The sequence below is a fragment of the Crinia signifera genome, chromosome 5, assembly GCF_055691185.1.
Source record: "Crinia signifera chromosome 5, ASM5569118v1, whole genome shotgun sequence".
NCBI classification, from domain to species: domain Eukaryota; kingdom Metazoa; phylum Chordata; class Amphibia; order Anura; family Myobatrachidae; genus Crinia; species Crinia signifera.
The window spans coordinates 302,546,474-302,572,627 of NC_139221.1; the positions used below are offsets into that span (position 1 = coordinate 302,546,474).

At 47.1% G+C, this 26,154-nt stretch overlaps 1 protein-coding gene across 2 annotated transcripts in view; it reads left to right on the forward strand.

Annotated features, from left to right (window-relative positions):
• The window catches only part of CDK14 (cyclin dependent kinase 14), a 505,408-nt gene that overhangs the window by 17,730 nt on the left and 461,524 nt on the right, over positions 1-26,154 (forward strand). For both annotated transcript variants that reach the window (XM_083189415.1, XM_083189416.1), the window contains exon 2: positions 20,625-20,656. In XM_083189415.1, the coding sequence (XP_083045541.1) occupies positions 20,625-20,656 (32 nt within the window). The remainder of the gene's footprint in view (positions 1-20,624; positions 20,657-26,154) is intronic.

Sequence of the window (26,154 nt, forward strand, 5' to 3'; positions counted from 1 at the left end):
ATCAAGGAGCATCAGCGAGCACTATACTGCGGGACTTACTGTGCATGTACGGTCATTATACAGCACTTGTGTGAGTGGCTATTACTGGGGAGGGTCCCAGAGGATCCCTCTCCTAGTAATATCTATATGTAACCCATGGCTTCACATTCGGAGCTTGGCAATTCTTACAATGGGTGTGGGTTGTTTGGTCTATACCAACTAGGTCGACATGGGTCAAGGTCGACAGGACATTAGGTCGACATGGGGTTTTTCACAGTTTTTTTTTTACCAGAATGTCGACCGTTTGAAGTGCAACGCATCCCCTCGCTTCGCTCGCAATGCTTTGGGAACTATTTTATTCTCCCACCACGCCCTAGTGGATGGTGGGGCATGTTGGCTCAAAAAAACTGTGAAAAACCCCATGTCGACCTTTTGACTGTTGACCTAGCCAATGTCGACATAATGTTTGTGTCGACCTTGACCCATGATGACCTAAACCCATGTCGACCTTGCTGCCTGTCGACCTAGTGGTGTCGACCCAATGCTTGTGGACCTAGTTGGTGTAGACCTAATGACCGTATCCCTCTAACAATATAGCAGCCCCCATAGGAACTATTGAACTGGGAAACGGCAGCAGATATTTCTGACCATAAAACATCCGGAGGGTACTTGCATGTAGCGGGTATTCCCCAAAACTGATGTTTTCACAGGAATTCCGTCAAAATTGGTTTCATATATAGATCTATGCCCCTGTATGTGATATTTATGGCTGCTTATCTCTACCCACACATTTCCTGGCGTAATCTGTCCCTTCGTGGCTGCTACAATACCAGTGGAAGAAGAAGCCGTGTTATTTACTGTAGATAATACAGTAGCTGTGCTGGAGATGTCAGCGGAAAATAAAACACAGCAGATAAGGATGAAATAGAAGCCTGTGCTAATACACTGATTCCAAATACTTTTCTTTGCCTGCTGCAGGCCGCACGCACAGCAGAGGTCAGGCGGCCGGTCTGATAGCGCAAAGACCGCCAGTAATGGGCGATACGCAGCGGTGGCTCCAGAAGTGGGGCTGCAGCACTGTTCAAATAGGGGAGAAATACTAACTGCCAGTAAGTCAGTTGGGAATGACAGTTGGTGGTAGGGGGTGTGGCTCCCCTATTTGAATTTTGAATTGTACTGCAGCCCCTCCTCTTGAGCCTCCCCCGGCGATAAGCATTAGATTGCGTTTAGTCGGGCAAGTACTGCAGGTCCCCGATACTGACAGCGATTCTGGTTGGGGTTGTGAGACGTATAATGGAGACAAACAGCTGCATAGAGTGTCACCCATAGACTAGAGCTCCGGTCAGGGAGTACGGATTTAAATGTCATTTCTTTTTTGCCTCCCAGTGGCACCAACTGGATAAGTTGAAGATCCTAAGTACGAAAGTAAAGCGGAAGACGGTCATTACAGCACTTGTACATTTTTAGTCTAGAGAAACTAAATCCAGTAACTGTAACCCGCAGCGTACACGCTAAGCTCATCCGTGATGCACTTTGCATGTGATGATAATAGCAGCTGATTCACAGCTATAACAGCAGCAAGTATATAGCTGCAAACAACGGCATCTAAACTTTAGGTCGACTGTCAATCAACCATTATTGGATATATCGGAATGTTCAATGGGTCGACGTGACAATGGGTGGCCCAGCATTTGGTCGACATGAATTTTTGATCAAGTTATTATTATATGATCTATTATTACTTCTGTGAACTTTTATTATACTTTACCATCCACGTGGACTATGATTGGGAATGGTGGGCGCACGGCGAAACACTTATTGGGGGCCTATGTGCTATAATAATTGATACCCCCCCCACACAAAAAAAAGTCATCATTTTTATGTTGACCGTTTCTCATCAACCTTTTAGGGTCGACATAAAAACTGTCGACCTCATGACCCAAACCCGCAAACAAGGCGTGTGCAGCTGCAAGTAACAGCATCTTGGCGTATCCCAAAGTGATTACTAATTGGACGTTTCCTAATCTGTCATTTCTCTTCATCCGTGACACGGGTGTTCCTGAGTGGCAAATGGGCAGCATCAAATATGTATACAAATTTTTAGGGTTTGGTCCAAATCTGGCTGCATTTTAGGACTCTAATATAAAATATTTTTTTTATAGACATTTAATACAGATATATGTATTTATTTACTTATTTATTAACAGTTTCTTATATAGCGCAGCATATATTCCGTTGCGCTTTATGTATTGCAGCTATATCGTCCTAGGGCTTAAATTACTTTGTTTTTTATTTATTACTTCTATTGTAACTTTATGCATTTGTCTGTTGTTACAAAACAATAGCTGATTTGTCAGCACGGCTAAAGCCGTTGTGGTGTTTGCAGTTATTGTTTTCAGCAGATGGCTCTGTCTAATGCAGTTCCCCAAAGGCATTGCGTAGATAGGGGTGAGGAGGTTAAGTGGCTGCTACGATCTGAAATGTCCCTTGTCCTCTGGGCTATCCTACCCATTTATATTCCATACTTCAACCCTTACCCAGGTTCTTGACTTGCTTACTTCCCTGCACACATATAGAGTCCTGAGATTTATTTTAAGGCGCCTAGAGAATTATGCTGTTTTATCTTATATCTATTACTTAACACTTAAGCCTAGAAATAACTCACACTGACACCTTAACTAATAAATAAGACACGGACACCAACTGCGTAAGTTTAAAGGTCATCTAGGATATTTATTTAAAGATGGTATGACCCTAATTGTTTAGGGATGGCAAGAAGAAGCACTTGAGACCAGCACCCTCAAAACGCGGATGCCCCTCATGGCGGCGACCAGGTCGCCCCACTCGCTGGCATCACTCAAATAACTTGTGCGTACAGCCCGCTCCGCAGCGGCATGCCACGCCCCTCCTAGGGCCAGACGCGGGCACTTCCAGGAAGTGTCCAGCGCCCCACCGCGTTGAGTCGGGACTCGCCTACCTTCTTGGCAGAGGGGCGGGCCATACCCTACGGAGACCACCTGACACCACACCTGAGTGCTGGTCGAGAGCGCTCAACCGCCGATTGTAAATCAAACTAAATTCAAATTTGGTGAAGGCTCAAAAAGCCCATGTAGCACTTTAAAAGGGGAGGGAGGGTGGGAATCCAGACTCAAAGAGGAAGTCCTTCCTGCCTGCTTGCCTATAAGTACCCCTCTCTAAGCTGACGCCCCCCAGCTACCCCATAGGGCAGATCTACCTGCCACTCATTATTTGCCTCAGGCCTTATCTTGACATTCACAACTTTATTTAACTACTGCAAATTCACAGGCTCTTAATTACACTCGAGCCTATGCAGCCCTCGTTACATCTAAGGCGCCTAGAGAATTATGCTGTTTTATCTTATATCTATTACTTAACACTTAAGCCTAGAAATAACTCACACTGACACCTTAACTAATAAATAAGACACGGACACCAACTGCGTAAGTTTAAAGGTCATCTAGGATATTTATTTAAAGATGGTATGACCCTAATTGTTTAGGGATGGCAAGAAGAAGCACTTGAGACCAGCACCCTCAAAACGCGGATGCCCCTCATGGCGGCGACCAGGTCGCCCCACTCGCTGGCATCACTCAAATAACTTGTGCGTACAGCCCGCTCCGCAGCGGCATGCCACGCCCCTCCTAGGGCCAGACGCGGGCACTTCCAGGAAGTGTCCAGCGCCCCACCGCGTTGAGTCGGGACTCGCCTACCTTCTTGGCAGAGGGGCGGGCCATACCCTACGGAGACCACCTGACACCACACCTGAGTGCTGGTCGAGAGCGCTCAACCGCCACTGCCTTGGCACTCCTACCCCGCCGGGTTAAACTGTGCCACAAGGCCCGCCACCCTAAAACAACAACCTACGCCCTAACTACACTAAACTAGCGAGAATGTCCTGCAGAAAAATTGCCATACCGGGGTCCGATAGGTGAACCCCGTCTGGCCTATACAACTTGGGGTTAGTTTTCGAAATGGTGGGATGCCTGACTGCTTTACCACCCTTCGCCACTATGTACCTGGACACTGCATGGTTCACTTTCTTTCTGGCCTTCTCAACAGCCTCTATGCTCCGACACCCCCGCCATGTGAAACGGGGCACTATGTCTGACCATACCAGTAATACACCTGGCCAACGCTCCTGTATCCTCGCCATGTCATTCTCAATTTGTATGGTTAATGCAATGCCTGTCCGCTTGACCAGGTCATTGCCTCCCAGGTGTATTCCTAAAACATCAGGTACGCCTAATCTCCTAGCTTTGGAGACTAGCAGGTCCCACAGGCCATCCCACTGAAAACCCCTAATGCCCAGCCAGTGCACCTCCTGTGCCCGAGACAGCACCGGGGCCGCGGCTGCCAATGGGTGCCTAGCAGCCCAATATATGTATGAGTGCCCCACTAACCAAACCCTGCCCAGAGTCCGTAAGGAAGGGGGAGGGGCTGAAAAAGAGAAAGCCTAAGGTTAGCATATAATATTATACTGTAAGGCACAACTGGAATGCATGACTATAGACCCGAGTGAAGGGGAAAAATCTTAAAAAACCTCTGGTGGACTGTTGGGGGAAGCCAATTGTAATTAAGTCCCCTGCAGAGGAAAAAGTAAAAAAATTCCCTTCACACCGTCGATTCCGGAACGCTAAAGTTCCAAAACCGATTGTAAACAATATGTTTTCGGGTCAGCGCAACAGGCGCTATCTACAACTTATCTAACCTTATATATTTCTTATAAGCGGCTGACTTCCACCTCCCCACCGCTTGAACTGAGGATGGTGGAAGCCCCGCTGCGGCTGCGCAAGTTGCCGCCCCAATTCTGAACGAATGCGTTCCATACTCTTTCTCGGGGAGACCCAAAGCCGCGACACACCTCCGAAACACAGCCGCAAACTGGAATCGGGTAAGTGGCCCCACCTCTTTGTGTGCCAGGAACTGTGCCGCGGTGCCTGGTCCGCCCGAGACATACTCCTTAGCCAGGGATACAGGGCATATCGCCTTATTGCAGTGCGCTCTCAATGTAATCCAGACGCCCTTACCCGCTTGGTCTGTCTTAGACCTCCCTATCTTGCAGAGTATCTTCCCCTCACGGAAAACTACATTTTCTTTGAGGAGCCCAGAAAGCGCGCGCTTGTTAGCTGCCACTAACTCGCTTACTCGAAAGGCCCCAAAGAATGCAAAGGAAAAAGCTACCCTGAAGAGCGCCGCCTCATAACCATTCTCCGCCACTCGATTCAGACACTGCATAAGGTCCCCCAGCATGCCCTCATCCACCGGGCGACGTGAGTCTGGAACCCCTGGCTGTGCCCTAGCCCACCCCTTTAGAGCTTTGGATAGTACAAAAGACCTGGTAGGGTCTGGCTCGCCTAGCAACTTGGCATGGAACGCTATCCCCGCCAAAGCCGCCGCCATAGCCGACTTTGACCTGCCATTTTTATAATGTTCCCAGACGAAGGCTAGTAACCGGTCCTCGACCGACTTACCCTCTGCCTCCGGTGAAACCCGAAAGGCTGACCAATCCCTCCAAGCCGCCCCATAAGCTCTACGTGTGGCCGGGGCCAAAGATAGCAGGGCCAGTGACTTCATGCCGACTCTATGACCTGCCATACAAGAGGGGGACATCTGAGCCCTGTGACAGCAGCCTCTGGTGCCAGCTCCCGAAATCTCTCGAACTGGAACCTCGAGAGTGCGTCTGCTATACTGTTATCGACGCCTGGGACGTGTCGGGCCCTAAAGTGTATATTGTGCTGCAGACAATGCAAAACTAGGTATCTTAGCAGGCGCAATGCCTCTGGCGATGTGGCCCTCTGGTTGTTGATCGCATGTACAACTCCCATGTTGTCGCACCAGAACACTATGTTCCTGTCCGCCAACTGGCTGGCCCACAGCTCGACTGCTACAATTATGGGAAAGAGCTCCAGCAGTAACAGATTTACCGTGAATCCACGGTCTATCCATGACTGTGGCCAAGGTGCGCAGCACCATTCTCCCTGCAAGTAGGCCCCAAATCCCGTCGAGCCCGCAGCATCCGTGTATAGCTGTAGTTCCACACTGGAGGCTGGGTCCGCCGGCCACAGCAGCTCCCTGTTAAACTGCTCCAGGAAACAGGACCAGACCGCTAGGTCACCTTTTATCTCCTGCCCTAGCCTGACTGTATGGTGTGGGTCTCTTACCCCCGCTGTGGCACTCTCCAGCTTCCTGCAGAACACCCTACCCATAGGAATGATGCGGCAAGCGAAATTGAAAGATCCCAGCAGCGACTGGATGAGCCGCAACTGGACCCTCCCCTTCCGCCGGCACTCCTCGATCAGCGCCTGCAGCTTTGCCACTTTATCCTCTGGCAGCCTGCAACATCCACCCTCAGAGTCTATTTCGATACCCAAATATGATATCACCCTGGTGGGACCCTCTGTCTTGTCAGCTGCTATGGGAACCCCCATGGCTGTCAATATATCTTTGGCCCTTTCCAGAATGCGCTCACATGTGTCGTCATCTCCTGGTCCCACAAAAAGGAAATCGTCCAAATAGTGAGCCACCCCTTTGCAGCTCGCACTTTCCTGTATGCACCAATGCAGGAAAGTGCTGAATCTCTCAAAGTAGGAACAGGAGACCGAACATCCCATGGGCAGGCATTTGTCGATGTATATGCCCCCCTCTAACCTGAAACCCATAAAGCGGAATGAAGTGGGGTGCAATGGGAGCAGCCGGAAAGCGGACTCAATGTCCAGTTTCGCCATTAGTGCCCCTTGACCAAAACCCTTAACTATCTCCAGAACTTCATCAAAGAGCTGGTAATGCACACTACACTGTGATTCCGGTATGGCGTCATTGATCGACCTCCCGGGGGGGTAAGACAAGTGTTGTATTAACCTGTACTTCCCCGGCGTCTTCTTAGGGACTACGCCTAAAGGGGAGAAGCACATGTTGGGCAAGGGTTCGGCTGCAAAGGGGCCCGCCATCCTACCCAGCTCTATCTCTGCATACACCTTTTGCCTCACAACCCCTGGGAAATCCCTGGCCGATTTCAGGTTTTTATGGGATCTCACTAAAACTGACTCTGGTATGGGTAACTGGAAACCAAACTTAAAACCCTTAAATAAAAACTGTGCCGCCTCCCTATCGGGATAAAAGGCTAGGCGGCGAGCCAACTCGTCCAGGACTATGGGGGAGTGGGCCTTACTTGTTGCTAGGTCCTGCCTCACCCTGTTCCTGGGCCCTTCCAGACTTGCAGGTTTTCCCTGAGTGTCCTGCCCCACACCAACGGCACTCGTGTCTGTAGCGGCATTTTGCCCCTCTCTCACACTTCCCGTCGTTAAAGGCAAAACACCTGCCTTTGCCCGGGGTCTTCGCCCCGGGTTTCCCCCCGAGAAAAGGCTTCCTGCCTGTCTGCTCAGTGGATGGCTGGCCTTTCCCAATGACCTCCAGCCATATCTCTACATGTTTGCACCCCATGGGCATGGTTGTTGACCCCTCGTGAGCCCGACGAAACTTCTCGTCATAGTCCCGCCATGCCCCATTCCTGTAGCTGATGAATGTCTCGTTTACCAAAAATAAGTAGCGGAGAACATTCAAATGCTCATCTGGCCTGGTGCTCAGGTAGCACGAGGAAAAAATGAGGAAACCCCTGAGCCAATTGTGGAAGCTCTTGAATGCGAGCTCCCCATTGGCTGAGGATTTCTTGGCCTTGTCGAATTCCTTTTTCATATCGGCCGTCAAGGTGAAGAAATCCACAAACTTCCCCCTCTTGATCCTCTCTTTAACTCCCCTACGGAGCCCCCTGGCTATAGCTGTATTAGAGCAGTGGACCTTATCCCCAGCCGTATCTGTAACGGGGGGGGGGTGGCGCCTCCCTTTGTTTGCGCTTTGTGCCTTTGACCCTCTTAGCCACGGCTCGCGCAACCAACTTTGCAAGCTTGCGCGGGCGCCCAGACTGCCCCTCATCCCCACTACTAGCTGTGGAGTGGTAAGATGATGATTCACATAACGAATTGTCAGTGTTCTCACCATCCGTGGATTCGGCCCCGTCCTCGGGTTCAGGCCCTGCTTCTGGGGCCGGCTTCTCTGAAGGCCTGGGCCTTGCTGATCCGCCAGACTGCCCTTCATCACCGGAGGCGCCCCCGGCGTCCCTGTCGCCTGTAACCGCCATGGCGACCGGGGTAGATGACCTTTGACCCGACCCGGAAACTTGCAGGATTCCTTGCGTGGCTCCCTGTGCCGAGCTCGAGGCCCTCCCGGCCCGGTCTGAACCTGTAGACATGTCGGGAGACAAATGCAATGTATTACCCCCAGAGCCTGAGGTTGCAGACAAAACAGCCTCTCCCCCGGGTGCCCTACCCCTTTCTGCACTCCCTGCAGGTGTATAGTGAGGGCGCGTAGGGGTAAAATTTGGCTGCTGCCCGTATGGGTGTGGCTGGACCCCACTCTGATAGGGATGCTGCCACCCTGATGCCCAGCTAGGGGTGGGCTGCTGCTGGAATGATGGCCAAGCCGCCCCATAAGGCCCCTGCCCCGCCCCACCTTGTTGGTGGAAATATGGGAAAGATGGCTGCTGTCCCCAGGTAGGCTGGTGTGACATCGGTTGCTGCACTGGTGCATACCCTGTGTGGCCGGTGGATACCGCCGTCGGGAAAGGCCAGGCCCCCTGCTGGTGTGCGGTGCCCGCGGGCTGGTGAAACTGCTGGAAACCTGGGTAAAATGCTGTTTGACCTAAACCCTGGTGTCCATGTTGCAAAGGAGCTGAGTGAGGGAACATGCCCTGTGGCGCCTGGTTCTGCCCAGGGCCCTGGTGCCACGCTGCCTGCTGCCCCTGGTAAAACTGAGCCGTGGTAGGCCCCGTGCTATCCCCGCTGCCCCGGGTTAATGCTGGTGGCCCCCCAGAAAAAACTCCCGTCTGCGGGACAAAACTGCCAGGCAGTATGGGCTCCCCAGTGTGTGCCAGGGAGGCCTGCAGCGTGACCAATGGCGGCCCCCTTAGCAACGCAGGTAGCCTTGCTGGGCCCCCTGTAATCACCTGCATGGGGCTGGAACTAGTTGTGTGTGGGGTAGATGGCCCCCCTCTGTCCCCATAAGGCAGCGCGTACACGGGGGCCCCAGGATCTGGGGGAGGTGTGCTCATCCCCCCTTGTCCCTCCTCGCGGTGGACCTGCACTCTGTGTACCCTAGCGCCTGGTGACCTAGTGTGGGCAGCCAGCGCCTCGGCCGAGGTGCCTGGCATGCCCCCGCGCGTTGGCGTGCTACCCGCCTCGCTAGACGCGGTCTGACGCTGTGCCCCGGCAGCCGCCGGGGACCGCGCGATCCCCGCGACTTGAGCTCCGCTGCTGGGACTGACTGCTGACAGGGGAACAATTCCGCGCTGCAGCGCCGGGGAGAGAGGGCGCGCAGCCTCGCGCTGGCGCTCTGTGGCCTCAGAGTACTGGGCCACGGCTGGTGTTTTACCACCCCCACGCCCTGCTACAGTGATCAGGGGGCGAGCGGCGTCTGCCAACCAACGGGGGGGGGGGGGCGCTGCGCTTGGGACGCCCTGACATCTTTAAGTAAAGCAACTAGCTGCAGAACAGAGAAAGTAGAAATACTTAGCTTCGTTTGTCCTTGCGCTTGGTCACACAGGATTGTCTCAGCAGAAATCCAGACTCAAAGAGGAAGTCCTTCCTGCCTGCTTGCCTATAAGTACCCCTCTCTAAGCTGACGCCCCCCAGCTACCCCATAGGGCAGATCTACCTGCCACTCATTATTTGCCTCAGGCCTTATCTTGACATTCACAACTTTATTTAACTACTGCAAATTCACAGGCTCTTAATTACACTCGAGCCTATGCAGCCCTCGTTACATCATTTTGGCCTTTCCTATCCTCACTAGTCCCAGTTATGGCTGTTTCTTGCTCTGCAATCCTGGACATTTTCCTGAATGGGCAGAGGAAATACCAGCGGTGTCACCCATGTAACAGAACAGCCTTCTCAGCCATGCTAAGTTCCGCATTCTATGCCTGCTGCATCCTTATATGGAGAAGAGGAGGTCCGAGGTCCATTCACCTCTTCAGTCCTCAATGCCGTTGCTTGGGAGAGTTCACCCAAATGTAACTGAGCGATGCAAATATTTCTTTTCATTTCACATTTTTGGAAAATGTGATGCAGATCAGGTGCCAAATAATATCCGCTGCCAAACTTTCAAGCCTGCAGGCTGCCTCATCCAAGTCCCTGGCACGATCCTCGCTGATGTGAGAATATTACATGAATATTGTATTCCGACAACAGTCTTGGTTCGTAGTAACATTTTTGCAATGTTTGGAATAGTTGCGCGATCATTTTATATGTTGATGGTTCCGATTTGCCTCTAGGAACCATAAATCTAGATTCATCTCGAGAACGTTTTCCTGTAATCTTGAATACTCTTTGTAGGAGCAGGATTAATGGTTTATTATTGCACAATCTGGCAATCCCTTTTGGCGGGTGCATTTAGAGGAGGAAAATAATTATTCTGCTTTAATTTTTTTTAAATGGTTACAATTCACATTTCAGAAAATCCGTTCATGCTACATGGCAGCTTTGCAAATCCCATCGACTGTGTACAAAGTTGATTATTGAAGTTCTGAGTGGCCCTATGGTCGCGCAGCATGGCCGCAGGAAGAGCGACGTCGGAGCCATTGTAACTGTGGGGTAGATGTATGAAGCTGTGATAAGGGAGAAGTGAGTCAGAGGAGAAGTGGCCCATGGCAACCAATCAGCTGCTCGGTATAAGATTATATTATGCAAATTGTAGACATTACTTCAATGCTGATTGGTTGCCATGGGCCACTCCTCCTCTGGCTCACCTCTCCTCCCTCATCACCGCTTCATACATCTACCCCTGTGTACAGGATCCCAGTAATGCCCTCAAAATTGATCACAACACGCACACCTTTCTGCCGCTGCTTCCTTGTTACCTTCCCCAAAAATTCCCCATCAGTCACTTGGCGAATACATACTGTCCGCGCACCATCGCAGCCCATGCGCAGTGCGACTGAGTTGCGTGTGCAGATGATGATAATGTCTCAATGGCTTTAAAAAAAATGGGTTTGTCAAAGTGTACCGCGTCCGCTCGCCATGCTTCGGGCTGCGCTCAGCAAACTTTTTATATTCTCCCTCCATGCTGTAGTGGTTGGTAGGGCATGAAATACCACCTGTTGGCGCATGTCGGCTTAAAAAAAACGTGGAAAACCCTTGTCGACCTATACACTGTTGACCTTCTCATTGTCAACCTAATGCTGATGTTGACGTTCAGACCCTGTCAACCTTATCCATGTCGACCTATTTCAGGTGTCAACCTAAGCCTTTTTGACCGCATACTTGTCGACCTTTATAGGGTCGATCTAAATCACTGCATTCCCTCAAGTCACCCTACTTTAACCCTGCGAGTCACACCGGCGGCACAAGCAATGTCTTAAGGTGGCCATACACATGCAGATTTATCTTCAGATCTGTCTGGTTGGAACAAAAACCTGGTTCTGGATGAGAGCAAATGACAGTTGACCATTTGCTTGGAAATGCTGGAAAACTGACAAACTGTCACTCATCCATAACATGATTTTGTTCCAACCAGGCAGATCTGAAGATAAATCTACTAATGATTGCTTGTGCAGCCAGGCCGACTTGGTTTGGAATGCACGCGATATGTCGCATGGAAAAGGACCGCATGTGATCCCGACGCCCAGAAGGGAAGATCTCCAGCAACTTCTCCGAGGTGAGTAGTCACCACAGTGTGGGAAATTCAAGCAAAATCCCAGTTATTATACCCCTTTCAGGCATTATTTAGAGTGCCGGGTCATTTTGCCGGGAGCAGCCTTGAACCCCTTTCACACTGAGCAGCAAATCACTGGGTGAAAAATGTAATCCCGGTAATTCGTGGGTCATAAATCCCGTGTCGGAGACCTGGCATTTACAACCTGGTTTGAGCCTTTCACACAGAAAAAAGCCCACATACGATATATCGCATGTGATCCTGTGGGCAAGATGTTGCACAAGTGTATAGGGGACCTACAATGTAACCTTTATACATGATTAGTGCATGAAGCCGGCTGATTGGTCACAGATCTCCAATGATACTTCTCTGTTTCAATTTGAAACAAAAGGAATTTGCGTGTCTGAGGAGTCACATGTTCCGGTACCGCTCCATCATTGACTGTTATTGGTTCACCTTCACTCATTATCACCATGTGCTCATACACAATGCGTTGTTTTCTGACGGATCGGTCTGATATACAATTGGGAAGTGTTTGACGTCTGATCGGATCCGAAGTGCATTCCTGTTCGAATCCAGAGATCATATATGCTGCAGCACATAGGATAAATCGGAATTGGACCAATCAGCGGTGCTTTTTAGCACCTGCATTTATTGCATCCAATTCCCTTTATTTTTTTAAATAAAGTTTTTTTATTTAGTCTTTGCATGGTATACAATAAAGCACAGCAAACACAAAAGTACGGTGTAGCAATTGTATGATTATGCAAATGATTGGTACATAAATCTTCCTATTCCCTTTTAATAAATGGGCATTCCTCCCAACATCATAATTGTCCAAAAAAGGGGTGTAGCCTTGACAAAAGGGCATGGCTTAGTGGGATAACACTCCTGCATTCCAGCCTTCTGTTTGCCCTCACTGCCATGCCCGTAGTCCCTCTTTCTCCTGTGAATAGATGCATCTATTCACCACTGTGCTGTGAAGGACTCCCAACATTGGGACACTGCAAAAAAATAAAATCTGGACATTTGGGAGGTATGGATGTGAGCTAATTTTGGTAAGAAATATATACTAGTATACCGGCTCGAAGCAAAAACTTTGCAAGCTAGTCTTCTACCTTCTGAGTTTCTATGTGTGTGAGAAAGAGATGTAGTTTCCCTCTCTGCCAGCAGATGGCAGTCTTTCGAATACTCGTGGACACTAGACCTACAGTATATAGATGATATAATATATAATGTGCTTGCGTGTATGTTTGTAGTGTTTTAGCCGGTCTGGTTTTAAAATGACAAAGTACTCCCTTCCGTAATGGATGTGCTCCTCTTAAGCAGTCTGCCCTCTGCTGTGCACTCCAGCAGGTCTGAAAAGTAGCAGCATAGTGATCACTGCATGGCATGAATAGAGTTTGGGGGCAGGCCAGAGTTTCGGAAGTGCTGGTCACGCCGCTCCCAAGAGCGGGGAATAGGGGGCATGTCATAAAGTCATTAGAACAGCAATGTCAGCGGCTGTGCGCGGTCAAGTAATGTTGGCAATGGTGGCTGTGCACGGCCACTTGAATTGATTGCTCATTGGACGTGAATGTTGTAGTTCAGTTGTCTGGTTTTAGGTCTGTTTCCAATCTGCTTGTGATTATGCATGTGCTGTGCAGGAATGGTGTAAGGAAGCTGTTAATCCCTGTATTGCAGGAAGATAAGATAAGAGAGTATCCTAAGTAAATACAGAAAAGGTTTTCCTCTGTGTGGTCATCGCTGAAACATTCCCTAGTCTGTAGAATAATTCCGCCCTACACCGAATGAATCTGAGATGCGTCAGGGCACAGACCAAGCATTTGGTCATATAAGGTCACTGTCTCACCACATTTACCATCTGATCCGACTGATCTGATCTGATCTGTGGTCTTTTGGGGCCTACACACGTGGCGATTTCAGAGCATTTCCTAAGCGATCTCACTAGATACGATACGTTATTGAGGATTTTGTTGACCATTTCATCCCTAGTAACCTCAGTTGGGCGACCTGAATGCTCTTAATCGAGGATGGATGTACGACCATGCTTTAATTCACTGAACCAGTATCTGATGGTTGTCATAGAAGGTGAAAGGTCCCCATAAATGGCATCCAACTTTTTTGATTTCCCATCCAAAAACAAGAATCTAGTCACCGATCAGTACTGCACTTTCTCCATAGTTAGAACCAAATCTAATCACCGATCCGTACTGCGCTTTATCCATAGTTAGAACCAAATCTAATCACCGATCGGTACTGCACTTTCTCCATAGTTAGAACCAAATCTATTCACCGATCGGTACTGCCCTTTCTCCATAGTTAGAACCAAATCTAATCACCGATTGGTACTGCACTTTCTCCATAGTTAGAACCAAATCTAATCAACGATTGGTACTGCACTTTCTCCATAGTTAGAACCAAATCTAATCATTGATTGGTACTGCACTTTCTCCATAGTTAGAACCAAATCTAACCACCGATCCGTACTGCACTTTCTCCATAGTTGGAACCAAATCTAATCACTGATCCGTACTGCGCTTTCTCCATAGTTATAAAAAGCTCAAACGTTCTCACTTCCAACAGCTACCAAAACAAAAGTAGACAGTGAATTTATCTGAAATTCTGACAGCCGTTTAACAAATGACACTAAACGATGATACAGGTTTGCTGTCAGCGGCGCCATCTGTCTTCAAACACAGGTACTTATCAATCACCCCTTGAATAGTATTGAAACCATTGTTCTCAGACTCTAGGTCACAGGTTCTCAAACTCAAGCTGCCATACACGTGCCGATTTGGCCGTGCGTTTTGAGTTTAAATCGCATTGCATGCCTTGTGCATGCATTGTGCATGCAATGCGATGCGATAAAAAGCAAGTACAAAAAGTATGTGCAGCACATACTTTTTGTACTGTGCGATGAGATGCAGCGGGAGCGCGTATCTCAAAGCACACATCGCGGCGCCGGAATCGGCACGTGTATGGGCACCTTCAATCCTTTTGCAGGTCTCCTCACAGAATCACAAGTGAAATAATTAGTTCCACCTGTAGATCTTTTAAAACATGTCAGTGAGTAATGAGTGCACCTGTGCACCTGCTGGGTGACCTGGAAAACAGGAACAGTGTTGGGAGGACCGAGTTTGAGAACCCCCTGCTCTAGGGGTAATTCAGACTTGATTGCTTCTCTGCTAATTTGCGGCTCCCTATGATCAGATAGCCACCGCCCGCCAGCGTGATATCCCGCCCTATGCAAAAATACTGCTGGTAGGCGATAGCTGCAAATCAATTCGCAACTGGTCATCCCAGTGTGTGTAACCCAGAACCTACCCTTTCCGTCCGATAGAAACTGGCTGATCGGTGCCGGAGCTTATGCCACACACCCTCCTTGTGGGCACGCCTGCGTTTTCCCTGACACTCCCAGAAAACGACCGGTTACCACCCCCCAAACGCCGGAGTCCTGTCAATCAACTTGCGAATGGCTGGATTGTATTGCAGGATGGCCTTGTGCATGCACCTTATGATCCGTACGCACATGCAGTAGATCTATAAGTGGCGGGTTTTGAATTCCAGCATTAACCTCTAAATAACCTCCTCTCAGGACACCAACCGGCCCACGTTTTCCACGTCACCTAGCAGGTGCACATGACACATTTGAAAGGATCCCCAGGTAAAACTAATGATTTAACTTTATAATTCTGGGAGGAGACATGGAAAACATAAACTGTTTCCAGTCCTAACGTCAGAGTTTAAAGGCCCCCATACACTAGCCGATTTTGGTCAGATGTCCCCTCAGATCCGATGCGCGGTCCCGTGCGCATCGGATCTGCGTCGGGTGGTCGGACCTGCTGCACGTCCGACCACCCGACTTGGGACCTAGTGGGGCGGCGCGGCGGTGGAGGGAGAAGGGGGGCTGGGGACGCTGCGGGGGACTCAGGCGGCATAAAGCCAGGCAGGGGGAGCCGGGAGCTGTCAGTACTGAATAAAAAAAAAAAGCCCATACAATGAATGGGCGGCCTGTGATTGGCTGAGCGCTCTCTGAGCCAGTCAGCAATTGGCTGAGAGAGTGCTCAGCCAATCACAGGCTGCCCATTCATTGTATAGGCTTTTTTTTCTAGCACTGACAGCTCCGGGATCCTTCTGCCCGTCTCTATGCCGCCTGTGTCCCCCGCAGCGTCCCCAGCCCCCCCTGCTCCCACCAGCAGCCCTGCTCTGCAGCCCTGCTCTGTAGCCCCCCCCCCCCCCCCCGGGTTTTTTACATGTGATAAATCGAGACGATTTATCACATGTAAAAAATGGCACATCAAGTGCCAATCTAATCAAGCTCCCCCGGGGAGCAGCCGGGGAAGCTCAGGGGGAAGTCGGGGGCCACTTGTCCTAAGGACAAGTCGCCCTAGTGTATGGGGGCCTTTAGAACCGTTGTGTTACAGCTATTCTGATTTTGTGAAATACTTCTTCTTTCTTTAATAATGAAAAGAAATCAGGCGCAAAGGATAAAACAATTTAAGCAAAAATAAACCATTACATTTAATTATGTTCAATTATAATTATTATTTGCAGCTCTCAAATGTAAGCTGGAATATTACTGGATTTATACGTAAAGAAAGCAAGGGAAATAACTCCTCAGAGAGCGCAATGAGTTCAATAGTTTTTTTATTTATGATTTTTTTTTCTAAACATAATTAAGACCATCAAAATAGAATTGATAAAAGAATAAATAAAACCATTTACTTATAAAATAAATTAAGATCAAACCACTAATTTCCACCTAGTGTAAATGAAAGATTCAGTGTGCTTTATGGATCAGTGCAGTGGGGCAGATGTATTAAGCCTGGTGAGGAGATAAACTGGAGATAAAGTGGAAGGAGATAACACACCAGCCAATCAGATCCCAACTGTCATATTTCAAACACAGCTGATTGGCTGGTGTGTTATCTCCTTCCACTTTATCTCCAGTTTATCTCTTCGTCTGGCTTAATATATCTGCCCCACTATTAGATGGACAACTGACCATATTAAAGCAGTCTATAAGTATCAATTGATACCGGGATTGGACCGTATCTCAATTTTGGTTTTCTGCTTACATTAAATATCCCCTTAGGTAACCGGCTGGCCAGCTCTTACGGTTGGTAGTCAATGCACGGGGGTAGGCTTCTTTGTAGTCACAACCATATGAGAGGGAATATGTAATATTGATGTAGATTTTCTAGATATAAATTAAGTTGTCAGTGGAGATGATAACTTCAATTGTGTCACGACCCATCAAGGAGGCTTATTTGAACGGGCGTGTCGGGGATTGCTCACAAAACTCCGATGTGCAGATGTTGATTGGTGCCGAGGGGACGTGTCCACAGTCGGACTGGCTGGGGGATCACCTGGGTCACACAGATGGATCATCCAACAGGGAAACCACCACGTCCCTCCTCCAAAACACAGTCCTGATGTACACACAGACGGCAGGTGGTATCCACCGGCTGCAGCGCACTGGGCACTCCTGCTTGTCCTGGTGCAGCGGCAGATGGATTCGCCGGTGACAGTGAGCTGCGCTTTCAAGTCAGTCGTGGTCACAATTGGGTAGCCGCAAGTGCAGCAGTTTGTTGAGCGGCTGTGTTGGTGGTGGCCAGTATTGCTTCTGGGGGTAATAGATGGGGTCGTATCCCAATGTACAGTAGTTGCTCTGGGTGGATAAAGGTGAGGGTTCAGTAACTCCATTGTTTCCCCGCACTGGGATGTCGGGTGGTTTCATCAGAAGGTCTTCTGATGAAACCGCTAGACAAGGAACATTGGAGTTACTGATCACTCACCTTTTTTCCGCTTTTTTGCTAACCGCTATCCACTCGCTGATCCATATGCAAATCCCAAAACATTTAAGAGACTTTGCCGTCTCAGCAAATTTAAGTAGGTCTGAGGCTACTCAGTTTATAAGTGGATTACTAAGTGCTTTCGCACAGATCCGGTAAACCACTCTGGTTTTAAGAATGGATTTGGTGTGCTCATTGTTGTGCATTATGGTGGTGATTCAGGTTCATACATACCTTTCCGAAATTCCGTCCTAGGTCCGATGTTGCGAGTCTGCGCATGCGTATCTGTGAAAATACGCATGTGCATACCCGCTGTGCAAACGTCTTTGGCAAATGCTGTCATATGGGAATGCCCAGTGTTTCCTGAGCATGCCCACAAAACAGTGGGTGCACCCTTGATAACTAAGCCGCATTGAAGCCTGCACAGGACAGATAACTAATGTCACATGACCTCATCACCCGCCCCGAATTTGGCCATATGCGAGTCAAATAAAAGTGAGTCTACATTTACTTTTGATTGCGAACGGGTAAAAATATAATTTGATGGTTGGCTGACTTGGCTGCTCTCGCTGGTTTACTGTCAGCGCTGCATTGTTATGACTTGTGAATCCCCCCCCCCCCCCCCCCTCCACGGAAGACTGCTTACCCCAATAAACTGTGACGTTCCCGCGGAAAGTGGGACAGTTGGGAGGTATGCATTACCAAGGAAGTCCAAGAACAGAGCATGTTCTCCCTCATGGACAGGGTCAGGTAGACAAGTATGACCACGTGCAGCTTACACATACACTGTGAACACATGCAAAGTTTAATAAATACTTGTACAATAAATAAGCCCTTCTTAACTTCAGATCGCCAGTATATTTATAGAAGGCCATTATAAATAAAACCGGGCTTTTTAAATAGGGTGTTAAATAAATAACCATACTCTTTTTAACATAACCTATATTATCCTCAGGGCTGATGGGGATTTATGGCCGGCTGGTGCAGAGTAATGTACATGCTTTGCTGTAAACTCCCGAGATCCTTAATTGAAAGTTAATGTGGCTATCGATCGGTGCATTATAGAAGCCATAGTTTTAGTGCAGTAATAGCGAGGCCAGGTTCATTGTACAGATACAGGTCTGCATCTGATGCAGTCAGAACATGTGACCTGGCTTCCTCAAAGTCTTGGCGTTATCCAGTCTGGATAGTACAGCCGCTCCCTCTGATGCTAGACTATCTTTCACTCCGGAGGAAGCGGTTCCGACAAAATGTGCACTTTTATTCTATACTAATTAAAAGCCTGTCAAAATGACAGCTTAGTCCCTATTTGCTCTTTCCTCCAATCTCTGTCTTCACAGCTTCCTCTACATATTCAGGAAGTTTGATGATTTTGGTTTCACTTTCTGTTAAGGAGTAATTTGGTCCTGTGAGTGGCATCTAGTGGTCATTGATGGTACTGCACCTCCAAAAAAGGTGAAGAAGATTCATCCAAGTGAGATACGGATAGATATAGATGATGATTTTAGATGGATCAATAATGTATTTTATTAGATACCTTGGTGTCACATTGTTTAATTTGTATCTCAACCCTGCTCTGTTTAATATTAATTTGTCAGCGACGGTCTGTGTTGAGCACACTAGGTTAAGAGTTTATGGGAAGAGGGGTGATTTTGGATATTTTCACAGGACCTGATCTATATTCACAGGACCTGATATTTTCACAGGAACCCCCCCCCCCCCCCTGTCTTTCTACCAAAGTATAAAAACACACTGTTGAGTTCATTGGCTGCTGTCTAAAATGTACCCTAGGTTGTCGGTATGTTTGTGTGGTAGGGTGTTTTCAATTCTGGAGGCCATATCTCCAGAAGGATATAAATACATCAGAGACTGTACAAAGAAGGGCAACTAAAATGGTGCATGGCCTACATCACAAAACGTACTAGGAAAGACTAAAAGATCTTAATATGTATACTTTGGAGCAGAGAAGGGAAAGAGGGGACATTATAGAAACTTTCAAATATATCAAGGGTTTTAACAAGGTACAGGTGGGAGACATTCTTCATAGGAAGAGGAGCAACAGAACACGAGGACATGCACTGACACTAGAGGGAGGAAGATTCAGGGGAAATGTGAGGAAGAATTACTTCACAGAAAGAGTAGTAGATAAGTGGAATAGCCTCCCATCAGAGGTGGTAGAGGCCAATACAGTAGAACAATGTAAACATGCTTGGGATAGGCATATTGATATCCTTACAAATAAATAAGGATCAAATATGGTTTCAGGTAACATGTTTAAAAAAGGGGCAGACTAGATGGGCCAAGTGGTTCTTATCTGCCGTCAAATTCTATGTTTCTAAAGGTGCCCACAGACGCATCGATCCCGGCGTGCGTTCTGTGCTTAACTAGCACACATAGCATCGCATTGTATGCCTTGTGCCTGCGATGCGATGCTATGCTATAAAAAGCTAGTACAAAAAGTATATGCAGCACATACTTTTTGTACTGTGCGATGAGGTGCCACGGGAGCGCGCACCCCACCTTAAGAGTGTAAGTTCAAATCGGGAGTATGATTCAACGTGAACAATCGTTGGGGATTGTTTAAGAAAGCCAATAAAGATGTCATGCATTTATGCTTTCAAACTCAGAAATACAGTATAGACATGAAATGAACTCTAACTTGCCACAGACAGAGCTGCGAAGCCTCTTGTCAGTCAGGATATCGTTCCATTAGACCGGTGCTGATTGGCCAAGCCCACATCTATGGCCAATCAGGAAATGATGCAGCACTGTTTGCACTTGCGCTGCTCCTCGTCTTCATCCCTGAATCACCACTGAGATCTCTTATGCGCAAATGGGGGGTGAGATCTCAGGAGTGGTGGTGGCGCCTGGCAAAAAGATCTGCCGCTCTGCTGCCTGGCATAGAAACGGGGACCTTACAAATGACATATCTAGTAATAATAGTTCTTTAATCTATATATAGTCTTCATTATATTTTGTATGTTTTATGTATGCAGTACAAGGATTTTTAATTCAGGATGTTTACTATGATGTATTACTATAAATGCTTCATTATAACACTATAATAATGCCATTATCTGTTTACTGTAGATCAAAGGATACTAAACCTATTTCTTTTCTTTGCAGCTCTGAAGAAGGATGAGAACACAATCGATGAGGTATTTCATTTACATCATATTATTTTTGCTGTTGCTGCATATTATATTATACTATATTCGCAGAGCCACAACATCGGTCCCCAGCGCAAATATGCTCGGGACTGAGTCAACCTGAATCGGGCTCTATATACATCTTGTGTTTATTAGCGGAAACTTTATAAATGGGGATGTCCGTACGTTCTACAGAATATTTTTCTTCACATTACTACTTACTCTTCTCTTTCTCCTGTTGTATGGATGTCTATACTGTTCTTTCTCCTGTTGTATGGATGCCTATACTGTTCTCTTTCTTCTGTTGTATGGATGTCTATACTGTTCTCTTTCTCCTGTTGTATGGATGTCTATACTGTTCTTTCTCCTGTTGTATGGATGTCTGTACTCTTCTCTTTCTACTGCTGTATGGATATGTATACTTTTCTCTTTCTCCTGTTGTATGGGTGTCTATCCTCTTCTCTTTCTCCTGTTGTATGGGTGTCTATCCTCTTCTCTTTCTCCTGTTGTATGGATGTCTATACTGTTCCCTTTCTCCTGTTGTATGGATGTCTATACTGTTCTCTTTCTCCTGTTGTATGGGTGTCTATCCTCTTCTCTTTTTCCTGTTGTATGGATGTCTATACTGTTCCCTTTCTCCTGTTGTATGGATGTCTATACTGTTCTCTTTCTCCTGTTGTATGGGTGTCTATACTCTTCTCTTTCTCCTGTTGTATGGGTGTCTATACTCTTCTCTTTCTCCTGTTGTATGGGTGTCTATACTCTTCTCTTCTGTTGTATGGGTGTCTATACTCTTCTCTTTCTCCTGTTGTATGGGTGTCTATACTCTTCTCTTTCTCCTGTTGTATGGGTGTCTATACTTTTCTCTTTCTCCTGTTGTATGGGTGTCTATACTCTTCTCTTTCTCCTGTTGTATGGGTGTCTATACTCTTCTCTTTCTCCTGTTGTATGGGTGTCTATACTCTTCTCTTTCTCCTGTTGTATGGGTGTCTATACTCTTCTCTTTCTCCTGTTGTATGGGTGTCTATACTTTTCTCTTTCTCCTGTTGTATGGATGTCTATACTCTTCTCTTTCTCCTGTTGTATGGGTGTCTATACTCTTCTCTTTCTCCTGTTGTATGGGTGTCTATACTCTTCTCTTTCTCCTGCTGTATGGATGTCTATATACTCTTCTCGGTACTTGTATACCTTCACGGCTCCCATCGCATGCCATATGTAGTGGCATGCGATGCGATTTTTTATGCATTTGTTATAAAAATCGCATGCCATCGCATCGCATGCCATGCGATGGCATGCGATTTTGATCACAAATGCATCCAAATGCATTTAAATTAGTAGCAAACATGTTACATGCACCCCAAATGTCATTTTTCAAACTGTACCACCCCCACTATCAACGCCAACCCGAGGGGCGGCGGTACGCATCTTACGGCCTTTTCATACCCCCACTATCCACGTCGGCGTCGAGTTGAGAATAGAAAGTGTGGCGAGCGCAGCGAGCCACCGAGCCCGAAGCGTGGTGAGTGGACGCGGATACCTTCACAGGTATCAGTGTCCCCTCGCAGGATTCACAGCTATCCGTGTCCCCTCGCGGGGCTCGCTGCGCTCGACACACTTTCTATTCTCAACTCCACGCCGACGTGGATAGTGGGGGTATGAAAAGGTCGTAGGACGCGTGCCGCCGCCCCTCGCGGCCTCGCTGAGCTCACCACGCTTCGGGTTGGCGTTCATAGTGGGGGTGGTACAGTAACAAATGCCCTTTGGGGTGCATTTAACATGATTTTAACACATGTCAATGATTTCTGTGAAAAATGGCATCGCATCACATCGCATGCGATGTGATGCGATTTTTTCCTATATGATGCCCATCGTGGGAGCCGTGATACTACACAAGTACCCTCTTCTCTTTCTCCTGCTGTATGGATGTCTATATACTCTTCTTCTCCTGCTGTATGCATGTCTATATACTCTTCTCCTTCTCCTGCTGTATGGATGTCTATATACTCTTCTCCTCCTGCTGTATGGATGTCTATATACTCTTCTCTTTCTCCTGCTGTATGGATGTCTATATACTCTTCTCTTTCTCCTGTTATATGGATGTGTATACTTTTCTCTTTCTTCTGTTGTATGGATGTCTATATACTCTTCTCTTTCTCCTGCTGTATGGATGTCTATATACTCTTCTCTTTCTCCTGTTGTATGGATGTGTATACTTTTCTCTTTCTTCTGTTGTATGGATGTCTATACTGTTTGGAATTCGGTATTGTATTGTAACAGTTTGCAGTTAGGTGGACATGGTCTGAAAATGTTGAAATGTAAGTAATAAGTAATGTGGACATTGGTAGCATGTTGACTGTGAAAATGGACAGGCACAATGTCAGTTGTCCATGTTTGGGTAGACTGAACAACCCACACCCTGTCTATCTGTGAAGGGCTGTAATGTCTATGGGGGCTATACTGTCTATCTATGAAGGGCTTTGATGTATATGGGGGCTATTCTGTCTCTCTATGAAGGGCTGTGATGTCTATGGCGGCCATACTGTCTATCTATGAAGTGCTGTGCTATATGGGGGACTGTGATGTCTATGAGTGGGTGGGCTGTGCTTTATACCTATGAAGGACTGTGCCTTATGGGGTATGTGATGCCTATGGGGGCTATGCTAAGCACCGCAGTATATATTAGTGGTCCTCGGCCTTCATTGAGTTTTTTAATGTGGCCCACACTGTCTTAAAGGTTGAAGACTCCTGCTGTAGGGTATCCGGATGATAGATCTACAATGTCTAGGTACGCTGTCAATAAGTCAAAATGCATTATGTCGACAGATAAAATGTCAACAAGTTCAAAAGATCGACGGGACAAACAATGGTTGAAACACAAATCCTCAAAGCCCCACCCCCTCTTTTTTTTTTATTTACATGTTTTCCCAATATTTATTATCCACATGGACGTGTGTTGGAAACAGTAACCTTGCTTTTTGGGAATAGTAAACCTGGTAGACGTGTGGCGTGGGTACATCTGTGTACTAATGGTGATCACGTAACATGGAATATTCAAGACCCGAATAACTTGTTGACCTTTTGCACCTGCTGACCTTAACCGATGTCGAACGTTTATCTGTTGACCTGTTAATACCGACCTATTGATGGCCTACCTAGACATTGTCGATGTACCTGTATTACTCCTCACCCCTGAGGTTCTGTAACTCACTAACCCGGCCGTCTGGCTATGTGATCACATGATCTAGTATAGCAATTCTCTTTTCCTATTGTTGCAGATGTGGTTTGAGGAACACGCAGTGGGAAGTGTAGTGGGAATGTATTACCCCCCAGGTCTAACCCAAAAGGTCGGGAGGTAATTGACAGGGTCAAAATGTTGTCATGAAAAAGTTAGGGGGGTGGAAGAAAAACTACTAAGCTGCAAAAAATAAATCCATACAAATGAATAGGAATCCACTGATTGGCTGAGAGCTCTCAACCAATCACTGGCTGCCCATTCATTTGTATGTTTTTTTTTTTGTTTTCCAATTCCCCTGGCTCTCTCTGTCTGCCTTTCTCCGTCTCCTCACTGGCTTGTGGCATCCCCAATGCCTCTTTGCTTACGCTCCCCGCTGGCTCCCAGCATCCCCCTCCCGGCTGCACATAAGATTTATCTTATGTGCTGCCTGTCCGACCTCCTGACTCTGATCTGATGTGCACAGGACTACAGTACATATTGGGTCGAGTGGGATGTCAACACATGAGATTTGGTCCGATTTATCAGCCCGATCCAACGGAATCGGGTCAAATCAGACCAAATCTCACTAGTGAGGGCCTTAAAACGTCACCTCCACACTTTCACCTGAGGTTCTGGAAAGTCGGTAATCGTGTGTGCGCTGTGGTAGTAGCAGTAAGTTGACGTTTTGCCTAGGGTTCTGAAAAACTTTTTTCAGCCCTGGGTAGACAGGGCCACTGAGAATAGGGGTAGAAAGGGCCTGCAAAAAGCCAAGCCCGGTGAGGCTATGTCCCCTTCATCAGGGAAACATTTACACAAGCGGCCCAAACTTCTTTGCATCCCTTCATACCGTGTCCCACAGATTCTCCCATCGACCTTGGTGATGTGGGAATGTTACTACAAAGTTAAAGAGGGTAACCCTATTACAGGGATGGTCATGCTGCTACTGGCCCATTGAGAGGTATGACGTATTTTTTTACTTGATAATGCAAGTTAATTTATATTGTGGCTCTTTTTCCAATGAGAACTATCTCACAAAGCTGCCTGCGGAACAAAAGCTTGTTCCCCCTCTTCTATCCCCCCCCCCCCCCACAATTACTGTCATATTTATCTGCATAATGGAAGAAAGAAATTGTAATCCCAGCAATAACCAACAAATTGACATTCACAGTAGCTTGGCCTAGTTTTGAAGGAGTGAACCACAATCTGATATACAGAAGGAAAGTTCTAATTGTGGAATGAACCAAAATAGTCACAAACAAGCCCCTTTCTAAGTGTCTCAGATTAGTTTACTGGCACTTGAACGGATGCATTACATCACTGCGGGGCTGGCTGTGTGTTATGTTGTAACCTTACCCCATCTCCCTCCTGTAAATCACCCACAAGTAGTAGGCAGGGGGTCCGGCGGACACACCGTCACATGGACACGTATTTCTGGGACTTGCACTCTGTTTGTGGGACTTCCTGCTGTCTTTTAACCCCTTCCTGACAGAGCCAGTTTTTGCGTTCCTGACAGAGCCATTTTTTTCAAATCTGACATGTTTCACTTAAGTGGGGATAACTTTTTTTTGCTTTAACTTCTCCCAGTGATTTTGAGATTGTTTTCTCGTGACACATTGTACTTCAAGTTAGTGGTAAATTTGGGTCGATACAGTCTGTGTTTTTTTGTGAAAAATACCAAAATGTCGTGAAAAAATGGAAAATTTTGCAATTTGCAAAATGTCACATTTTCTGCTTGTGAGACAAATAAACATACCACTCAAAATAGTTAATAACTAACAAAGACCATATGTCTACTTTATGTTGCAATCATTATTTCAACCTCCTTTTCATTTTTTTGGACACTAGGAGGCTTCAAATATGAATAGCAAATTCTCAAATTTTCAAGAAAATTTCAAACTCTGATTTTTTTAGGGACCAGGTCAGTTATGATGTGACTTTGAGTGACTTGTATGTGAGACACCCCCATAAATGATGCCATTTCAAAAACTGCACCCCTCACAGTATTCAAAACAGCATTTTGGAAGTTTGTTAACCCTTTAGGTGTTTCACAGGAATTAAAAGAAAGTGTAGGTGAAATTTCAAAATTTCATTTTTTTTTGCAGATTTGCAATTTTAATACATTTTTCTAAGGAACACAGTAGATTTTACTAGAGAAATGTGACTAAAAATTGATTCCCCCAATTCTTTGGTTTTCATAAATATCCTATATGTGGCCCTAGTGTGCACGGTGACCAAACCACAGGCTTCATAATAGAAGGAGCACCTACTTGATTTTGGAGCCTCCTTTTTATGA